Source organism: Ammodytes marinus (genome assembly GCF_949987685.1).
Source record: "Ammodytes marinus genome assembly, chromosome: 1".
NCBI lineage: Eukaryota > Metazoa > Chordata > Actinopteri > Uranoscopiformes > Ammodytidae > Ammodytes > Ammodytes marinus.
Genome location: NC_137230.1, coordinates 20,336,297 through 20,357,423, shown reverse-complemented (window position 1 = coordinate 20,357,423; position 21,127 = coordinate 20,336,297). Strand labels below are relative to the sequence as shown.

The following is a 21,127-nucleotide window of genomic DNA, read 5'->3' as shown; positions in this document are numbered from 1 at the left end:
AATTTTTTACCAACGTCATATGTCTAACATTAGTAATAATTAAAGGCTAGATAGATAATAGAAGCAAACTGTACTCCAAATATCTGTGTGAATTGTAGCTTAAACTATGTGACTGTACCAATAAATAACTCTGCAAAGCTTATACGACTGCACCAGAATGCAGTACCGCAGTAAAAGATTAGCTCAAACTCACAAGGTCTTAACAATTTAAGTATAAGGACGTTTGTGAGGCTCCAGTTGATTTCTGTTGTCACATAGTCCTTTCATAAGGTTGGTTTGCTGCTCTTACCTTCCCTCAGCACCACCCTCTCATAGGCAGGGAACTTGGTCTGAACCGGCTGGGCCGACAGGTCCTCCCTGCTCTTCCGCAAATTCCTCTTGGAGCTTCGCAACCCTCGGAATCTCCAGAAGTCAGCTCTGTCGCCCCCTGGTGTTTTGGGGAGGGTGTACTGCACACTGGATAGCTGCTCAGCTCTGGACCCAGAAGAGATCAAAAGGTCAGCTGTCAGGACTTCAGTCAAATCTACTACTATCAAATCATTCAGCAGGTGGTAGGATGGCCCAGAGGGCAAGAGGAGCCGACCAGTAATCATGAGGTCGCTGGTTCGATCCCCGGCACCAGACAGGAGGGTGTTATTTGTAAAAAATATGTGGCTTGTATTACATGTACGTTGCCCATCATCTCTACCATTGTGTCCTTGAGCAAGGCACTTAAACCCAAACTGCTCCATGGCTCTGTACTATGGCTGACCCTGCGTTCTGACCCCCTCCAAAGTGTGATAACTTAAGAGGGGATATGCGAAAAGACAAATTTTAATGTAGCAATTGACTAATAAAGTAACTTAACTTACTAGCGTTAAAGAGAAAAACTATTGTTACTGCAATACTTTTTTACAGAATTGAGGTGTAACTGGGTGTCAAACTGTTTACAGAGTACTCGCTATTACTGATTGAGGACATGCTTATGTTGTTCAAGTCATTTTACATAGCCACTCTAATACAGCTGAGGCTTGTACAATCAAATGTATAGCTCGATTCCCGAAGGTAATGACTACATATGGAATAAAGTATCTATTGATCTATATTTACAAACTATGAATTTACAATAAAAGGCCTGTTTCCAAAAGTTAATGTAGTTCAATCATTGCATAACAGTCAATACATTTTTTTACATGGAAAATGACTCGGGGGGGGGGGGGGGGGGGGGGGGGGCGAGTAAGGCAATGGGCCTAGGGGAGGATTATTTGAATGATAATCCCCTTCTTCCTTTGATGTATGTTAACAAATATTATTGAACGCTGACTTTGATTTTACGGTTTTATTTTTACAAAGACAATCCAGGGAGGTGGGTTTTATAACTTGGCCGAGAACCTGAAATATATTTCACAATGGTTAATGAATGTGATAAAAATGAATGCAGCATGTGGAAAACAATGTCTGTTCTGTCAGCATGACGGTGAAGAATCACTGTGTAAACTCTGCCTGAGGCTGGGGGAAGGCTGTATAGAGACAGGCCTAGATAAAACAATGCTCTAGGGCTAGATGGTGATCTGTACTACATATCCCCAGTCACACTGGTCGCTCAAAGTCCTCATAAACCTAGACCAGTTGATCCTTATAAAACCATAGACAGGATGTGTCCAAAAGGCCTCACTTCACAAACACAACCAGTTAAAACAGACTATGAAACAGAGATACATAGAAAAACAGTAAACATACAGTAGATTAAAGGAGCTATGAGGAACTTTTAAGTATTTCTGAAACAGTCCAATTTTTCCTCTGATGATCACAAATGACATGTAACAGCAAATGAGACCATCAGTGCAAAGAATGCTATTTTTATATAGTTGTTCTTAATGCCTTTGTCATGGGTATGCTCACCCAGGAACTCCAGCTGGCGTAGTAAAAACACTGACGCTTTTGTCCAAAAGGGGTGCAAGAATTAACACAGACTGAAAGTTCATCGTATCACTTTTAAATAAATCAGTAAAAGGAAATTATAAGTCCTTCCTAGCTACTCCCAGCTTAATCACAATGCTTCTATCCCTTTGCCTCCACCCTTGCCCATTCATGAAGTGCCAGGAGGACGAGTTGCACAAGTAGTAAAAAGGCGTGGCTTCAAACGTCTTTTACCTGTTCTTGTTGGGGATGATGCCCCTTTCCACTTCCTGATGGTTCTTGCCAATACGGATGGCGAGCCAGGAGCCTAGTTTGCCGTTGTAGAGCGTGTCTACTACACGGAAGACCTCGCCCTTGTTAAAGCTCAGCCCATACGGTGACTCTTTTTCATATTCAAAATGTGTACGGATGTAGAAGGAGTCGCCCACATCCGATTCAACTATCCTACGATACACTAGAAGAAAAAAAGAAGAAAAAAAGGAAATTAATTAAAGCAACGTTTTAAATGGGCTGTTTTTTTTTTAAAGTCTGATGGATTTTTAGACTACGAACACAGTCATTTATAATTCAACAACTCACCATCCTTCTTCTTCTGAGCCAGAATAGTCACTTCTTCCCCTCTCGGGAGATCCAGCAAAAACAGCACGGCCTCCTCCCGGATGATGTTAGCAAAATCCACATTGTTCACCTACAGAAGAACAACAGAAGACATAGAATAAATCAACTACAGTTAAGCTGAAGGGACTAGTGTACTATCATATTAAAAAAATATCTATCAATTGTTATTTTTAGGCCGAATTGACCTTAATGTGATTTCAAATCATCAACGTTTAGTGCTTAATATTGTTGAACGCTTCCGGATTTAAACTTTCTCTGCACCTGTTTTTAAACTTCAAAACAATGTCTTTCTACAAAACACATGTCTTGTAGCCAACACATGGATAACATAAGAAAAGTTGCTCAACAGAAGTAGGGCTAGTATGTACTCCCCCTACAATTGCACCCCCTCCTTCTCATCTCCTGCTGCTGTCCCTAACACAATAAGCTGCTGTTTATTGACTCGGCTCGAGGGTGCAGCAAGGGAACCAGAACACATGGACTGAATCACTGAACCTCAGAAAGAAAGCCTTTATCCTTCCCAGAAAACAGGAGGGCCTGACGTCTTTATCTGCACTAGCACACTGTGACCTAAGGGAAGCCATCTAGGGATGGAAAACAATGTCCTGGAAGTCTCTAAGATGTGTTTGTTCAGTGGCGGGAACACACACACACACGCACACACGCACACACACACAAAAAAAGATCTAAACAGAGGAGTGGGAGGAACACAAGACACAGTAGATTCACAAAGAGAAGTAGAAAAAGGTAATGGACATCTTTGTTTATCAGATAAACCCAGTCAGTGCATGTTAATGTCAAGGAGGGGGGAAACAAACTGAGGGGGTAAATAATATGCAGCCTGTTCTGCACAGTGCACTATGTCACAGTTTCACACAGTACTAAACATAGCAGGTGTAATTCTTGGCTGCTGTATAATCACGTCAGAAGGGATCCAACGCTGACATCAAGAGGGCTTTCCATCATCATCCCACCAACAATGTTACTCTAGTGTTTAGTGAAACAGACAGTCAACTGTTCCGAGGTCAGAGTGCATGAACAACCTCCATTGTGTCTTCACACTGGAAACAAGGGGAGTTTTGACACGAGGCTGAGTCCAGAATGACTCACAGACTGACAGATACATTGCACTGTTTACCCAAGATCTCTTTTCCACAGAAATAAAAAGCATTGCGGCTATGGGATTACATAGTTGAACAACTGATTATTTACTGCTGTTTTTAATGGTGACAATAACACCTGATTAATTTTTAGACCTGCTGTCTAATAAGTTTGAATCCAACACAAGCAACACAACAAATGATCTTTCCTTCCGAGCCACTGAACTTCTTCTGCCTTTTTCGATATTCTCCCTCTCTGAAATATTTGTCATGTACATGCAGAGGTCGAAAAACTGGTGAAGCATATACAGTACAGTTCATGGCCAACAAAACTGGGATCCTCTTTATCCCTCAACAATATTTAAAAAAAAATAAAAAAATAATAAAAAAAAATATGGTAGCGTCATAGAAAAAACAACGGTTGGTGAAGTGATGGGAGTGCATCTTACCCTGAGAATCTGGTCTCCTTCCTCTAGCCCCTCCTTGGCAGCAGGACTGTCTTCCAAAACTCCGGCCACAAAGATGCCCACGTCGTTCCCTCCCGCCAAGCGCAGGCCCACACTCTCTCCCTTCTTGAACTTGACCAGCTTCATACTGGGCCTGCAGGAGAACACAAGTAGATTAGCAACAAACCATGGTTTATAAAGACAATCATTCTAGAGACACACATCAGTCAGCTATGCAAGCAAGCAGGCAAGATTTCAAGTATATAACAGATGGGCTAATATCTTGTAGGACAGTTACCTGAGGATGCTTTCGTCATGGGCAGCGCTGGGTACAGGGGCGTCTGAGGGACTAACAGGCAGGTCCACGTCAGGCTGACCAGGCTGTGCATAAACTGGCTTTGGTTCTGCACACAAATACAAAACAAAGTACGTTGAAGAAAAAACAGTCACTGCCGTGCCAAGGACACCAGTACTCCTTGCTGTATTCAGTTTAGTTAGAAAATCTAGCCATGTCCTCATGGGTAACAGTAAACCCAATAGTACAAGTGAAATCATCAACCTTAAAATCGATGAACATTGTTTTGCAATATTATGCACACTTATCTACAACTTTGAGTTTGTAGAAAAGTGCTATTTAAGAATCATCTATTATTTATCAATTTAGTCATTCTTTGTGAAGACTGAGAAAGCTGTGTGAAAATATCATTTGCAGTTAACGATAACGTCCAATGATGTGTTGATTAGACAGTACACTAAAAATCTAATTATAGATTGTGCGCTTCAAACAGTAACAGGGGAGTTTAGTGTAAAGGGGTTTATGAACACTGCCAGTCTGAACTCAAAGTTTAAAAAAAAACTCTTTAAAATGGCTCTAATTTTAATACTTTTTTTTTAATACTGGCAAAGTTGACTTCACTACAGCGGTTTGCAGACTGAGACCTGATAGTGGTAAGAAGCTGAGACAAACATGAGGAGACAACAGTAACCCCTATAGCTCTAAGGAGCTTTCTGTACCAGGCAGCGGAGGTAACAGTTTGTCATCTCTGGAGCTGGCCGGGTCACTGGCCTGTGACAAGACACCGTCATCAGAGCTTTTGATCGGGGTGGACATGGTCCCTGCTTTGGACACGCTCGTCACGTCATCTCGACTCCGATGGCTGAAATAAAACAACAACCAAACACATGGGAATTTAGTATGAGTGGACCCCTCGAAATGGCCCGCAACAATCTATGGGGATTTCTGTATGTGTTTAAGAATGACCTCATGTATACTGTAAGTGTTTATATAGGTTTGTCCTATGGCCGACATCGCCAGGAAGACCCAGACACTAACATGAACCCAAGAGGAAATAGCATTGACCATGGATTACGCGATAAGGGCACATGGAATACGCATGCACGAGAAGACAATAACCAATTAAAAGAAGGATGTTCGGCTCTGTCAAGAAGATCATGCAAAGTAGCACCAGTTTACAGTTGTTAAGAATGGTTTCCTTTCTTTCTCTTTTTTACTGTGTGGTGTATGCAGTATGTCAAAAGGCAACCCATATTCCCAACCAGAAAGTGATATTAACTTTAATTGGAAGAGACATAAATGTTTTATTTTCCAAACTACATTCTTCTTCTCAAAGATAGATGTACACTCCCTTTTTTGTTGCTTTTAACCATTCAGTAACCCTTCCAGCAAAAGCACACACAGACGGGGAAAGACAAATCTGACCAGGTCTCCCAATATAAACTCTTTAGATAGGATACTTTAGGTCCAAGTTCCTGTTTAACCGGGATACAATATACAAGAGGAAAACTGTGTGAGAGTGTTTGTGTGTGTGAATTTGTGAGGGGGGAGAGGGAGAGGGAGAGAGAGCGAGAGAGACTAGAAGGCTAACAGTAAAAATGGCTCTGCTGCCTAAAACAATGGTTGAATTCCAATCTGGTCACATGACTGCCTGCTGGCACAGTACTTGAGCTGCATTCAGAAGCTTTTCCAGAAGAATGTGAAGGTGCAGGCTGTGCCACTGCACAGTCTTTCATTTTTGCTTGTGCAGTATAAAAATATACAGTCATCCATATTCCTACAATAAAAACACATATGCAATTTTTTTTTATATAAACATCCATTTCCATACAATGACAATGATGTTTGATACTTGCGGTTGGTAAGCTACAATGATACTTGCGGTTGGTAAGCTGTGCAGTGACTGAACACAATATTTTCCACAACAGACAAGGCATTTTCTATGTGCTTGAATTTGTCCAGGAGCTTTTATTTCACATCCATGTTAATACATTAATCAGATCTGTTCAATTTCACCTGTCAGCAGAATCAGCATCAGAGCAGAGAACTGTATGGGGGTTTGTTGTGGAGGGAGAAGGGTAAATGAGAGCTGCTGCAGCCCCAGGATGAATAACAGATTTGTAACGGGAGAGAGAAAGTGAGAGACAGAACGTGTGAGTGTGTGTTGAATGAATGAGAGTAAGAGTGTGAGAGAGAAGGACAAGAGAGAAAGAGAGAAAAAAGAGAAAGAGCCCAGGACAGAGAGAGAGAGAGAGAGAGTGTTGTGGCCTAAATCTGCTCTTCCATGCTGCAGAATGGTGCTGAAAAAAAGCTTCACACTGCCAAACGCTATTTGACAGAAGTCTTTGTTCAATCCCTTCGCAGACACCTTCTTACAGTACGGGTACAGGAAAAAGAGAGCAAATTGACAATTTCCATATTTTCATATCCATCTGCAAACATCAAAATATTTGCAGATGAACAAAATCCTAATATTATTTTTGCAACAAAAAAAAGCTCCAAACGCACCATTTTAACTTTTGCATTTAAACAATGTTACACAATTAAACATATTAAGAAAAACAAAAACATATTTTAAACCAAAAAGGAATTACTCACATAAATGTGTCTGCAAGTTGAACCATGATGCTTATCAAATTCCTTGAAAGACAATTTACAGGGAGAGCCTTTTGCCTACAAACAAAGTTTACTCATGCTCACTGAGATGCTGATCTGTTTGTATTCAAATACATGAGAGCAGTGTCATGCCCTAGGCAGAGGAATGCATCTAAGCCCGACAGCCAATCAGGTTAAACGAACCATCTGGCTTGGGGCAAAGCACTGTGGGAAGTATGTCAAATTCCCTTTTCCACTTCTAAATTAGGAGATGGTAAAAACATTCCCTCATGTCTGTCTAGTGACAGTCAGTCTTTGATTTCCTCAATTACTACTTAAACCACAACCACAAAAGAAGCAGCGGCAACTTCTCTTGTTAAATGAAATGTTCTTCCAATACGAGATTAAACAAATCTACAAAGTGTGCAATGGCACACCACAATAACAATGACTTGATTGTATTACTTCTGGATGGACATATATTTGGTACACAAAGGGAAAGAGTAACAAAAGTATTAAAGTGATAAATGCAAAAACATATTGGGCTGTTAGTGTTACCAGAGTAATGCATTCACTTACATTGGAAGTAATCTGTGCAACAGTGAACCTGCCCTCATCCTGCATTGAAACAAGTTTGATTACTACACAGTCCGACACAATGTGCTAGATTGGTTAAAATGGCAGGTTACTCTAGTCATATGAAAATGACTGACTAGCAGCTAGGAAGCCAGGACGCTAAACTAGCAGCAGCATACAGAACTAGCTACAACAACTGTTATATTATGTTATGTTAAGTGTGTGGTCTATGCAAAACAAGCAACGCAAGTCATATTGAAATAAGGTTACTGGTTTTTTAGGTAAATCTGAGATTGTACATCTGTGCTTTAGTGATACAGTTTGTTCTTTTGAGCAAGAGTTTTTAATAAACAGCAGTTTTCATATAGTCCGACCTCCATGTCATCAAGGCCACAGAAGTCTGGAAAAAAACTGCAATTGTTTGATATGCAGTCACTTTGAAAATGACAGCCTCCTGAAATAGCACTCCTGGTCTGTTTTTAAGATGGCTACAAACCTATTCTCAGGAGCAAGTGTTTTTTTTTGGAGAGTGACAGCCCACTGTGTTGACACACTAAAGCTGTTTTAAACAAGATGAAATGGAGGTCTGGTTGTACAAGACTATGACAGCTCAATCTAGAACAAGTGATTGAAGGCAGACAGTATCCGGGGCCCTGATTCACAGCATCAAACAGCGCCATTTACTGTGATCAGAAACCAGCAACACACTTTGTGTCCCTTCTCATGGCAGCCAATGACAGTGTTAACATGGGTTTGTTTCTGGCAAAGCCTGGTTCACTCCTGTGACCCCTGTTTTAACAAATGGGTTCATCTTTCACCACCCACGCTCAGTATCTTGTTTTTACCTGATAAGCTTACAATTCTCTAGCTCCACACTGACAGACAGCAACTACAGTTTCAATTGCATGTCTTCATCTAGCTCTACTCTGCCATCTATCTACATGCTAGTCATCTACAAGAAGCTACGCAACCTCTAAACTACGAGAAAGAAGCTACTTCAACCTCTAAACTACGAGAAAGAAGCTACTTCAACCTCTAAACTACGAGAAAGAAGCTACTTCAACCTCTATACTACGAGAAAGATAACTTACTGGAATCTCCAACTTGCGATATAAAAGGGGAAGACAAAGAGACAGTATGGAAATGAAAATCAATTAAAAGAAACATCATAATGTCACAGTATATACACACAATTTCCATTAAATTGCATTTCATTCATTTAAGCATTGATGTACATGAGTAATCCAACATGAAAAAATGTGTTAAAATATATAGAAAATATATTTAAAAACTGTGCACGATTTCAGTGAGCGACTCTAAAAAACTATAAAACTGAGACGGTCCTGTTCAGTTTGAAGGTTATTCTTTGTACAGAAAAAAGCTTAAAAAGATATTTAAAAAAAATACCAAGAGGCGAGTGATCAATCCCTCCCACGGCAATTCATTATTGGAACCCAGTGATGGCTCCAGAGGGGAATGTGATGGTTTATGCATGCAATGTCTTTAAGATATTGATTTATGCATTAGTGGCGCAAGGCCCTTACTCAGCACCTACTAACCTGTAGGCGTACACATGATGAGTGAAGATGGAAGTGTTGGGATTATGTATGTATGAGTGTGGCACGCTGCGACAGCTGTGTGTACACGTGTGTGTGTGTGTGTGTACTTTGCTTACCTGCCGTTGCTGATCTGTCGAGGTGATTGACGGAGAGGGTCCGATGGTTCGGGCCTGTCCGGGGAGCGTGATCTACTACCTCTTCCGTGGGATCGATTGGAATGCTCGGAGGTTAGCGAATGTATTTCTGAAATGTCTGAGGAATTTGAAATTAAAAAAATATATGCATCAGCATTTTATCAATGACGTAAATCAAGACAGAGGTAAAAGGTGCAGTGTGTAATATCTGACTATTTAACATCATCTAGTGGTGAAAGTTTAAGAATGCCATGCTCCCCAGGTAACCCCATCGCTTACGAATAATAACAGAAGCTACAGTGGCCTTCAAAGACAAGAATCTAGTTACTAAAGATGGAATCATCCACCAGTGCCTCAAGTCTTTCCACAATATCAAGTGATGAAGATATATTTAGTTATTTATTCTATAGCACTGTATTTTGGTCTTCCAACAGGTGCATTTCCCCAGGACACCCACTTTAAAAAATGCATATGGCCGTTAAGTTTTTCCATTCTGCGCTGTTGTAGAATCCTAGCAGTGCAAAATGGCGGCCTCCATGGTGGCAAGCCCCGCTCTTATGTAGATATAAAAGGCTTATTCTAAAGGAAATATTTTTTTAAGCGATTATATACTAATTAAAACATACTTAACATATTACATTTCTACCAAGTCTGTTCTGAAAAATGACAAAACATTCTACACACTGCACCTTGAAAATAAGAAAAACATAATTATTGCAAATACCTTCTTGTAAAATATAAACACACGTTGAGCTAATGTACATGGTAAATGCTAGCTACAAGGCAAAGCTACGTGTGTTGTCTTACCATCTCTGTCAGAGTTATTGGCTGATGGGATGCTGTCATCCATGTCAGGAATGTTGAGCAGCGTGGCTCGCTCGTCTCTCTGCACCACCATCTTTAACTTGCCCTTTGACCTCTCAATCAGCTTCTTGGCATCTATCAGTGATAGGTTCTCTGTGACTGTGCCATTAATCTGCCAGGGGAAGAAGAGTGGGTCAGCACAAGAACTGAATAGACACCATTTGAAACTATGCCATCATCAACTATGGCAAATGAACAACAATTATGTCTTAAATAGAAGAAGTAGAGGAGGCTGTAAACAAGTTTCAAAATGTAAACTATAATTATGAGTCTCCAGAAGTTGTATTGTATCACATATATTGTATACAGAAAAAGCATTTAGCATTTCTATTCAAATATTTATGTTCTATTCGTCTTTGTCATCACATTTCAACTACGAAAATGTCTGGGCCTCCCTTTCCGAACAATTGATACACTAAATTGGATTTGGGACGCGTCTCCTTACTGTGAAGGAGGATCTTTTTTTCCCGCCTCAAAGATTGAGGGGATAAAAATTCAAAGGAATAATGGAATGTGTGGTATTCCTGCTGGTGCGTGTCACTGCATACTAATTAACTGGGACCTCGCTCTCTGAGCCACTTTCTACACAAGACTAGTCAGAGTTTTCAGGGAAAAAGCAAACCTGATACTCTCTTTCTTTCACCATCCAACTCTTGTTAACGTAGTTATATAAAAGCATTTCTTTAAAACATTTGTCTCTCTTACGGTTATTCTAATAATCAATTTAATAGTTTTTTTTCTGTGTTTCACATGTCTTACTCATGGGCCTCCACACACACTACTCTCTTTTCTCTCACCTTAAGTACAACATCTCCCTCTTGGATGTTTCCATCTCTGGCAGCAAGGCTCTCCGGAGAGATGTCTTTCACAAAGATGTGGCTGGCCAACCGCAGTCCGTATTCTGCTTTCAGAGTGGATACACAAAGTCACATTAGCGGGAACATTAAATATATTGACTGATCTTTACTGTGAGAAGAACCAGTAAAGTTGAGAAAGTCCTGAATGTGTTAAAGGTGCTCCGAGGAACATTCAGTCTGTGTTAATTCTTGCACCCCCTTTGACAAAAGCGGTAGGTATTTTTACTACGCTGGCTGTTGTTCCTGAGTGAGCAAAGGCATTAAGAAAAACGATAGAAAAATAGTATTCTTTACACTGATGTTCTCGTTTGCGGTTACATGTAATTCATGATCATCAGGAGGAAAAATTTGACCGTTACGGAAATATTTTAAAAGTTCCTCGTAGCACCTTTAAAGGTTCAGTAAGCTGAATGGTCAGTTTAGCTAACTTCCTATCAGTGACTGCAGTTAGCAGTCCCCTCCCTTGTCCCTACGTCACCACATTAATGCACTGCGGTCTTCAAGCAGTGAGTTATCTAGCATCATCTCAGATCCATAAGTGTGATATAACATGATAAAACCCATCAAAACAGACATTGGGAAGGATTTTTGCACCGCCATTGTTGGCGCATACACATTCACCCATCTGTCGCTCTGCACGTGCACCGGCAGTGAGACGGGTGCCGGTTTGTAGCGTTCTCTCTTCTGATTGGTTATCAGTAGTGGGATCCCGAAAAGTTTATTTGCTGATTACATGCAGAGCGAGTGACCGAGAGATCCGCTTCATGAAACGTGCACACTATATAAGTGATCACTGTACGAAATTAGAGCGATTTAACACGTATATTAACATAAAAAAATTGCTTACTTACACCTTTAAGTAATAACAATATGCACGGTCAAACTTTTTAGAAGTGCTTTGGGCATCGTGTTTGTTTGGCCTACCTTCATTTTTGCGTGACTTGACCAGGGTGACCTTGGCGGGCCTGGGCTGAGCAGAGGAGGACTGTGATCGGCTGACGGAGCGCGGTGAGACGCTCCTCTCGCGCGAGGCACTGTGTTCCCGCTTGCCGCTGCTGCTGCGCTCACGACGCCTGCCAGTGTCTGTGCCCCCGCTGGCCCCCTCATAGGCACTGGGACCTCCACCACCTCCACGCCCACTGTGGTGCTCGTAGCCCTCCTCTTCCTCATCACTGTCCTCTTCCTCGTGCTCCGACATCGTCTCCCTGTCCCCTGGCCGCGAGACGGGCAGCTGCACTTTCCTTTTCCGACGAATAGTCTTTGGGAATAGACAGGATTTTCAGTGTTAAAGAGAGGCATTTATTATAGGGGGCTAAGGCTAAAACATGACAGTGTCATTAAAGGTGCACTATGTAACTTTGAGTGTGTCAGAGAAGTGAACATTTTTCTAAGGTATATTCTCATAACTGAACGAACCTTTTCTCACAGGAAAATATGTTTCGTAAACTAACTAAGCCTCCTCAGAAACTGCATAGTGCACCTTTAAAGTTGCAGGAAACATTCTGTAAGACAGTGATTAGACTTGAGCCGATGCCCAGTCATGCTCTGTACCATCATGGGTCACTGTGACTGGAATAATCTAAACACAAATTATCTTCAGTGTTAAACTTACTATCTTTGCATTTTTGCCACTTTTCCGGAGCTGCTGCACGGCGTAGGCATGTTCTACATTGTCCATAGAGACCGCGTTGACCATCACCACTCGATCATTTTCTCTGAAACCATCACACAACAAAAATAAACATCAGCAAAGTAGAGACTGTAGAGATCTATGTGAATCTATCCAATTCATACAAGGATGGTGGACATTGTCTTAGAGAGAGACAGAGCTAACTTTAGCTAACTCTGGGGTCAACAATTATTTCTTGAGTAAATATTTACATACAGAAAAAGATTATTTAGACACAAACAATGGATGACAACAACGTTCAGATACTTACTGAAGCAGATTCTCCGCAGGACCTCCTTTAAGCACATCAGATATCACAATGGACGTCTCCCCACTCTGGAAGTGAGGGTTGTCTCGTCCGCCTGAGATGGCAATGCCAAAGCCAAAACCTGGGGCCTAGACACACAGAAACACACACACAACACTGAGTGGCTTGAGCAGAAGATACATTAGACCTGGCCTTAGCTTGGGTGTAAATAAAAAGCAGCCTTATATGCTATCTGTATGCTAATAACCAGTAAAGCTGTTATTTAAGTGAAATAGTATGTGCAGTGAAAGAGGGCTTTAAAAGACCGGTAAATAAACTGTAGATGAGAATAAAATTGTGCATTTGCAAGTTGTTTAGATAATTTTATTTTTCTCGGGAGGTTTTGAGGACTGCTGTATTTTACGCAAAAGCCAGCGCCATGGGAGCAAGTGATGTAAAAGGCAAATCTTACAACCCACAACAACACTAGAGAGAGCCGACAGAGACTGAGAACCGCAGGCCACACTGGGCTGCTCCTTCAGCCTCAATAAAGCCGCTACTAATTAGATTACAGCAAGCAGGCCAGTCTAGACAGGTGCTCTGTGCAATCCCATGGCACAACAGCACCAACTAACTACAGTTTACTGTCACAAAGCAAAAGTGCATTCAGAATTTCAACGTGAAAGACAACGCGTTTATTAATGTATCAGCTATCTCTGGTGGGAATATGGCTTTTTGAATTGAAATCGTTTGATTGATCTGATAAGTGTGCCCATCAGTTGTGTATAATCTATCATGATATACGTGTGACTTTTCCGCAGGACAACAAGTACACATGGAGTAAACGTCTTCTCATCCCTTGGATCCCTGGATAAGTTGTGTGTGTTAAGGAGAAAGAGTGTGTCGCCCAACAGGAAGGAAGTGAAATGAAGTAGTAAGGAAGTGGATGCTGATTTCTGTCTTCCTTTGCCTTGTTTCCTGCCATCTGGAATCCCTGACTATTGTTTCAGTGTCACACATCCTGCTGCTGCAGCTGGCCCAGTGCACAGAGCCAGAGATGTAATGGCAAGAGGAACAAGAAGAAAAGTGAAGACCACAGAAGAAGACATACAACAACAGTAGGGGAGTAGGATTCCAGACAAGTAGCAAGAGAAGAAAGGGGAGAGTAGTGTGATTAAAGAGTTGTAAACACTTACCCTGTGAAGTGTCACTGTGTGCTGTTCCCATATGACCGTTTCCTCCATCGCTGCACTCTGCAACACAAGAGGGAAAGGATCAGTATCTTGAGACCAATGTATTATTAGGTACATATATGTATTATCCAAATGCTCTAAATCCATCCACAAATAATCATGCAACAAATACAGTCTTTGTGGAGCTCATAATGTTCCATTGGTGTTCATTTGGAGCCTGTAAGGTTTTGAGATAGCTCTATGGTCATTTTTAGGCAAAAGTTAGGGGTGGTATTATATTGCAATGCCTTATATTAAATCGTCTCGTGCGTTCCTTTTCACATACATGAAAGTAAGAGACTAACATCTGTTAACTCAACACTTCTCTTAGAAGTTGTAAAGAAAAAAAAATAAGCAAGTGCTCACCAAAATGCATCGTGTGACTTTGCATGACAAAACTGTATGTGTATTTCTTACTTGTCTTAACTCGCTTGGAAGGCGTTTCATAATTTCAAAACAGGTCCGAACATGATTCAACCAATGAGAGCCATAGACAATATTTACGTGTGCCTCGTGAAAGACCTCCTTAAATTACACACACACAAAATGTCACCGACTGTGCAAACATTCTGCAAACAAAACATTCATTATACAAAGCTTTCAATGACACCGAAGGGCCGAAAAACTACACGCACACACATAGTGTTTCCGTATCCTGCTCAGTTTCAGTTAACAAGACAGTTGTTTGGCTACCAGCAAGCAAGGTAGACTTGATTTCTCATTTGCATAGCTAGGTCCTGGAGTGCTCAAACTCTACATGTGTAAAGATTATGAATGACAGCAGCAACGTGAGTAAACAGCCTGGCAGACTGAGGTTCAGAAGGCCGACTGAACACTCCTATACTATTCCAGGCTGGGTCACCTGGGGGAGCTGAAGCAAATGAAGGGATTTGAGCTGCTCCAATGACCGCCACACTGGATTAAACTGATGCTGAGGGGGGCATCTTTTTGCTTTCACTCATTACTTCATGCAGGTTTCACTTTATGCACCACGACTCTTCTTTTAGTATTAGGTTCTCTTTTTTTATTTTGTTTATTTGTCTTCCAGCCTGTCAGTATTGTACTTTGATTTACCATAAGTAGGTTCTAGGGGTGTACATCGCTAGTGGTTTCATCAGGATACGTTATTTGATCGATTCATTTGGACAACAATATGATATTAGGCAATATCACACAGTATGCCATGATAAGACTTGGATTAGATTTAGTGGCCTGCGATCGATATGAGTGGATATTATGCCCATTTAACACAATCTGTTGTTACATTAAACTAACGAAAAACAAACACTAAAATATGATTTTACCATTTTATTGCCGAGCTCTTTTAGATATTTAAATGAATAAAAGCATATTTATGAAAGTCGGCCAGGCCTTATGCATAGATGTTTGGGCGAGTTGCATCAATGCAATTTAATATTTGGCCAATCAAATACATCGATCTATATCGATTTTTCGTAACTTACACCCCTAACTGGTTTCCCACGAGAAGCACTGAGGATTGTTATAGTGTGTTACTACTATCAGACAGTCCTCTATTTGTAACTCCCAGAGTGCTTTGCTACCCTCAGTTTTAAATTACAGCTTTACTCTGTTTCCCTCCAGCTGATGAAGCATCACTGCTGTCCAGTCAGTGTGCCTGGCTGCAGGGCTGTCCGTGGCAGAGTGCTGAGCACAGTCCAATGTGACAGACAGACAGACAGACAGGGGGGAAGTAAAATACATAAACACCAGCACACACGTGGCAGCATGATGCTCCACTACGATCACTCCTATTATCAGCTTTCTAAAATAACAGGCCATGTCGCCTGTCCACCCTTTCATCGTGATAATCTGTCTCCCTCACCCTTCAATCATCACCTAATCCTCAAAGCATCTCCCTCATCATAGTCCTACACATTATCATGATCATAACTGTCATCACCTTCCTTAACCATACAGTTCACAGGAGGTTCACACCGCAATATATACTGCCAGTGATCATTCAGGACACAGACCAAGAGCATGCTGATGATGAGCCTGTTTGTGGTGTGTATTGACCCACAATACTCTAGGTTTGTTCGGGAAAAGACACGACGAATGGAACACAGATTTCTCAGATTTCTTAAATTTGTTTACAAATGATTAAAAAAATAACCATAAAAATAAAGAGTTTTATGACTTTTGAAACAAGTTATGAAAAAAACAGTAATGGCTAGCTGTTTTTCAGTATTTCATTCATTCATTTGAATAATTGTCAAAGCAAAAATGTCAAACATTTCCTGCTTCCGTTTTCTTTAAGTGGGATCTGTTGCTGTATTCCGTTATCTTCACAGACAATAAACTACACAAACTATATTTGGGAATACAAACAAGAAGCAATATACAAATGTAATATCAATACCAGAGTATCGAGCTCTCTTGTAAAACCCAGAAGTGTGGAGGTAGAGCCGTCCAACATGTGGAATCCCATTCACTGTTTTTTCACAGTTCACTTTTGGTCTGAATCCCACAATTAAGTTTTGGGGTCTCTGGCCAAGTAGACACACCAACATATGATGCACTTACTATAGGTCTTCTCACATTTGTTAATCTAGCAGTGACTGTGTGTTTATAGCAGTGTTTTTTCCTTTCAGTCCTGTTGGCTTGAACCTCAAAAAATATACACATTTAACCCTTTGACCCTGATTTCCATGGCCGCTCTGTGTGGATGTTATTTATGTCCATAATTGGCAGAGAAAGCTTGGGTGTTCCCCTGCTCTATCTGTGCCCCCCTCTCCTGTCTGCCCCTTACGACTCCCACAGTAACGCCACTATTGTGTGAAGGGACCTGACCCATTTAAAAGCACGGCTCCCCCTGACATTCCCAAACACATCCATTCCTCCAAAGCGTTTTGTGATATATTCATCCATCCGTTCATCCATTCATTCATCCAACAGTTCCAGGCAGACAGAGGGGGGCTACTCCATGAGAAACAACAAGTAATGCTGGGCCCATGTGACCAGGCGGTCAGGCAGGCAGGTGGCCTTGTCCTTGAACTGTGGGCTGCACAGATAGGCAGGGAGGAGGAGAACAAGGCTGTGCTATGCTTATAGAACGTACATATATTACCAATGGACAGGTACATAAAACTGAAGGGGATGACATATTAAATGACGTGTTCCTTTTTATCTATTTCTATAACTCACACATGAACAACACTGCTAACCATTGAACTACCTCTGTCTTGAAAAGCAAGCGTAGAGTGAAAAAAAAATACTTGTGTAAATCCTATTTTGCTCCACCAAATCTAAGCCGTCTAAAAACAGTGAAGTCTTACACACCCACATCTCTGTACACACCCACACACACTGACCGTAAGTCTTGGGAGGGCTTACAGAGTGTGTGAGTGTATGAGCCATGAGGGCGTAGCCATGCTGCCCTGAGTAAGAGGTCTTAAGGTCAAGCGTGTGAGTCATATCAATAACAGATTGATAGCCTGACTTCAATTTAATTTCAGTGGGTTGTATTAAAGAAAGAGTGATTTTTTTTTGTCAAAATTAATATTATTAATATATTGTGCATACTGCTGCATGGGAGTCGACTTCCCATCACATTCAAAGGGCTGAAAATGATTGTAATTTTGTGACTTGGAAGACATGACTGAGGTCTGATAATAATTTACAAACACATCTGGTAAACTGGTGACAGCCAAGATGGTTGAGGAGACAAACTGTCTCTAAGAGTATTTACTCCACTGGGAATAAGGATCCATCTCTCTCCGATGAGATTATTACAGTAATTACTCATGGCAATGCCAAGTGATGATTTACAGGATGGCTGATTAAGTGTGAGGTATAAGCACTGCAGGCTAGAAAACAGACAGAGCCCAAGTCTTTACATTGACTGAGATATGAGAAATTTAAAAAACTATTAATTTTAACCGAGTTAATATCAACATCTAATTGAAATGGTATGAGGGTGAGACAGGCAGATGTAGTCTCATCTTTTATAAAACAAAAAAAAAATATTTGTGGAAATACCAGCTGCAGCTCCACATCCAATCAGTATTTGATTATCTCCTGTATTTTGATAATGGTTACAGGAACATTGTAGATCATGCAAAAAACAAAGATCACAGAGCACATACTGGCCAAAACAAACATGGACACAAGTGTGTCTCATTTTCTGGAATACAATAATAATATAAAGTTCTGATGGAAACAAAGGATGGGGTTTATCTTTGAAGTCACAGAGTTGTGTGGAACAATGGTGTGCTTGATGTTGCACAAACTGACGGCAGCCTAGTGTATTTTTACATCCATATTAGTCAGGCTTGAGCCATGGCCAGCAAGGCCCAGGGCTGGGAAACAAAGAGCAGCCACCAATCACACATACGTGTTCTCTCTCTCTCTCTCTCTCACACACACACACACACACACACACACACACTCTACAGGGCATCTTTGTTCAGGCCGAGGCCCTGCCTGGCCCCATAACACACAGTCAAGTACAGCTGATAACAACTTGCTGAGGCTCTTCAAAGGCAAAGTCTAATACAGTTATTTGGGGCATACTGATGGACTGCCTGGAAAAATTAGTGATGACACAGACAATAATAAACTGCTGCAGAAAGCTAGGATAAATAGTGTCAGGTCTGGCATGCAAGTGTTCAACACATACCGGTACCGATAAGTCTCTATAGTCAGTGCACACACAAATAGTAAGTGCACACTATCAACTTATTAAGAATCAGTTTGCTATCATTCAGCAAGCAAAATGAAAAGAGACGGGCATCACTGAACTTTTGGGAAACGGAAGCAATGGGCCAGAAACTGCCATAAACAGGTGGACCTGAGTCACACATACCAAGGTCCGGCGCATTGACTTAAGCAAAGAGACTAGTACCATAAAAACTACTTGAGAAGGAACTTGCCAAAGCAGCAGGTGACAGTCAGGTCATCTAATGAGTAATGTTGTGAGCAGAGAGGAGGGTTTAGAAGAAGCACAGACATTAGTTCTTTATCAGTGCTACACAAGTGAAACCGTTGTCCAGGAGTCAGACCAGGAGCCTATTACTCACCGCCTCCCTTCATCCAACTTCCCTTCATCCTGACCACAGGAATGCTTCATACAGTCGGGGCGTATCAAAAAACACAGTCTTAAGATGCAGTTTTTTTGGACAGAAAAACACTTAAAAATGTGGGAGAAGAAAAAAGGTGAGGGCTGACATTCCAGTCTTTGAGAGAGAGAGAACAATTGATCATTGAGGTATGGAGAGAAATACTGACTGAGCAATGGGGATAAGCAGCACCAAGTGTCTAGATGACAAAGCGTATAAGGTAGAAATGGTGACAAAGCTTTAGGTCAGTGTGCCTGCTCTTCTCTGATAGCGCCCAAGGCAGGATGTAAGCAAGAGCAGCCGCAGCACCCACAGGAAAACACTCCACTTCCTGTTTGCAGGAAAACGCTGCAGCTTCCAGAGAAATCCCCGTGCACACTGAAAATCCCTCCTCTGCTCAGTTTACCAGCCACCACTTAAAAGGTAGTCCTACTCCACGTATAGAAAGGCAAGCGGTCCATTCAGGTTTTTATTCAAATATGGCAACACGGTCAAAGGTCTTGAGTTCCTTTCCTTCATGACTTTCAGGTACTACTGTAAACACACACACACACACACACACACACACACACACACAACGGGAACTACAAATAGGCCTATGTAAAAAGGTAGACAAATTTTGCCTTAAATCACACAAATAAATACAGGGCCATGTTATTATTGTGTACCTCAGAGAGGGAAAAAACAGTCACAGAAGTTGGGTAGGAGCATTTATTAAAGGACGAGGAAAAGGTGAGGCTAACAATTAAGGATCAACATTTAGATTGGCACCTCCAATGAAACCACCACACTGTTGTGCCAGCAGCTCTCCCCGTCACTGGGGCAATTGTATCCATAGTAACCGTATCTCCCCTCTTAATGGACCCAAAGGAAAGAGTGGGGCAGCAGTTCACTTGAATAACACATAATTAGACACACACACACACACACACACACACACACACACACACACACACACACACACACACACACACACACACACACACACACACACACACACACACACACACACACACACACACACACACACACACACACACACACACACACACACACACACACACACACACACACACACACACACACACGGCACTCAACAGCAAACACATGCATCATCATAGCCACCGATGTATACTTTTACATTCTGTCTTAGAGATCAGTGCATACTAGGCTGCCTATGAAGTGCAAATGGTGCACTTTTTTTAAATGATATATATAATATATATATAACTACTGGCACATTCAGTATGACAAAGACACATTCAGCAAAAGCCATTTTTAGGGCAGGTTGTTACTGTGATGGGGAGGGCTGCAAGTGTGCAGATGAGGGCAAGTAGCCAATAGGCAGATGACGATGATGATGATGATGATGATGCAGAGCCTCAGACAGTAATGATGTACTACTGTGCTGACATGCTCAAATCTGCTTGAGTTAATTAGTCTCAAACAGCAGCTCTTCTATATCACACAGCTACCAGAGAACACCCCTCCATCAGGACCAACATAACATAAACACAAACACACACCTCTGACTGAAAACTATGTGACACACAGTCACTGCTAGAATAGTGAGGGTAGGAATAAAATACAAAACCTATAATCCAGGCTTTTGGATTAAAACGTTAATCTGAGCCATGCTTCTCGCTGAAGTCTACTGCTGCTGTCTCATGAAAGCAAACAGTGAAATGGATAGAAAGATGGATAGATGGATGGATGGACAGACGAATAGCAAGATGCAGAACTGAGAACACAGATATACATGTCATGAATACAGACTCCAAAGACAAGTCAGATGCCACTGACAATTCCAGGTATCTTTTATTTTTAACAGGGTTGACGAAGGAGCCCATTGATTTAATGTAAGACAACAGGTGGACTATTATTAAGTTGCATATATTGATAAGTTGTTTTGTATTTTAATATAAAGTGTAAAATCCATTTCATAAGCGAATGCTTTT

General features: G+C 41.3%; 1 protein-coding gene across 6 annotated transcripts in view; it reads right to left on the bottom strand.

Annotated features, from left to right (window-relative positions):
- The window catches only part of tjp1a (tight junction protein 1a), a 67,600-nt gene that overhangs the window by 27,630 nt on the left and 18,843 nt on the right, over positions 1 to 21,127 (bottom strand). For 3 of the 6 annotated variants that reach the window (XM_080025680.1, XM_080025682.1, XM_080025683.1), the window contains exons 2-14: positions 14,056 to 14,112; positions 12,884 to 13,008; positions 12,556 to 12,658; positions 11,868 to 12,201; positions 10,884 to 10,990; positions 10,030 to 10,198; positions 9,205 to 9,340; positions 5,078 to 5,220; positions 4,362 to 4,467; positions 4,067 to 4,217; positions 2,479 to 2,587; positions 2,134 to 2,353; positions 290 to 474 (exon numbers count right to left, since the gene is read on the bottom strand). In XM_080025680.1, the coding sequence (XP_079881806.1) occupies positions 290 to 474; positions 2,134 to 2,353; positions 2,479 to 2,587; positions 4,067 to 4,217; positions 4,362 to 4,467; positions 5,078 to 5,220; positions 9,205 to 9,340; positions 10,030 to 10,198; positions 10,884 to 10,990; positions 11,868 to 12,201; positions 12,556 to 12,658; positions 12,884 to 13,008; positions 14,056 to 14,112 (1,945 nt within the window). The remainder of the gene's footprint in view (positions 1 to 289; positions 475 to 2,133; positions 2,354 to 2,478; positions 2,588 to 4,066; positions 4,218 to 4,361; positions 4,468 to 5,077; positions 5,221 to 9,204; positions 9,341 to 10,029; positions 10,199 to 10,883; positions 10,991 to 11,867; positions 12,202 to 12,555; positions 12,659 to 12,883; positions 13,009 to 14,055; positions 14,113 to 21,127) is intronic. The other 3 variants (XM_080025681.1, XM_080025684.1, XM_080025685.1) reach the window with 1 other exon arrangement.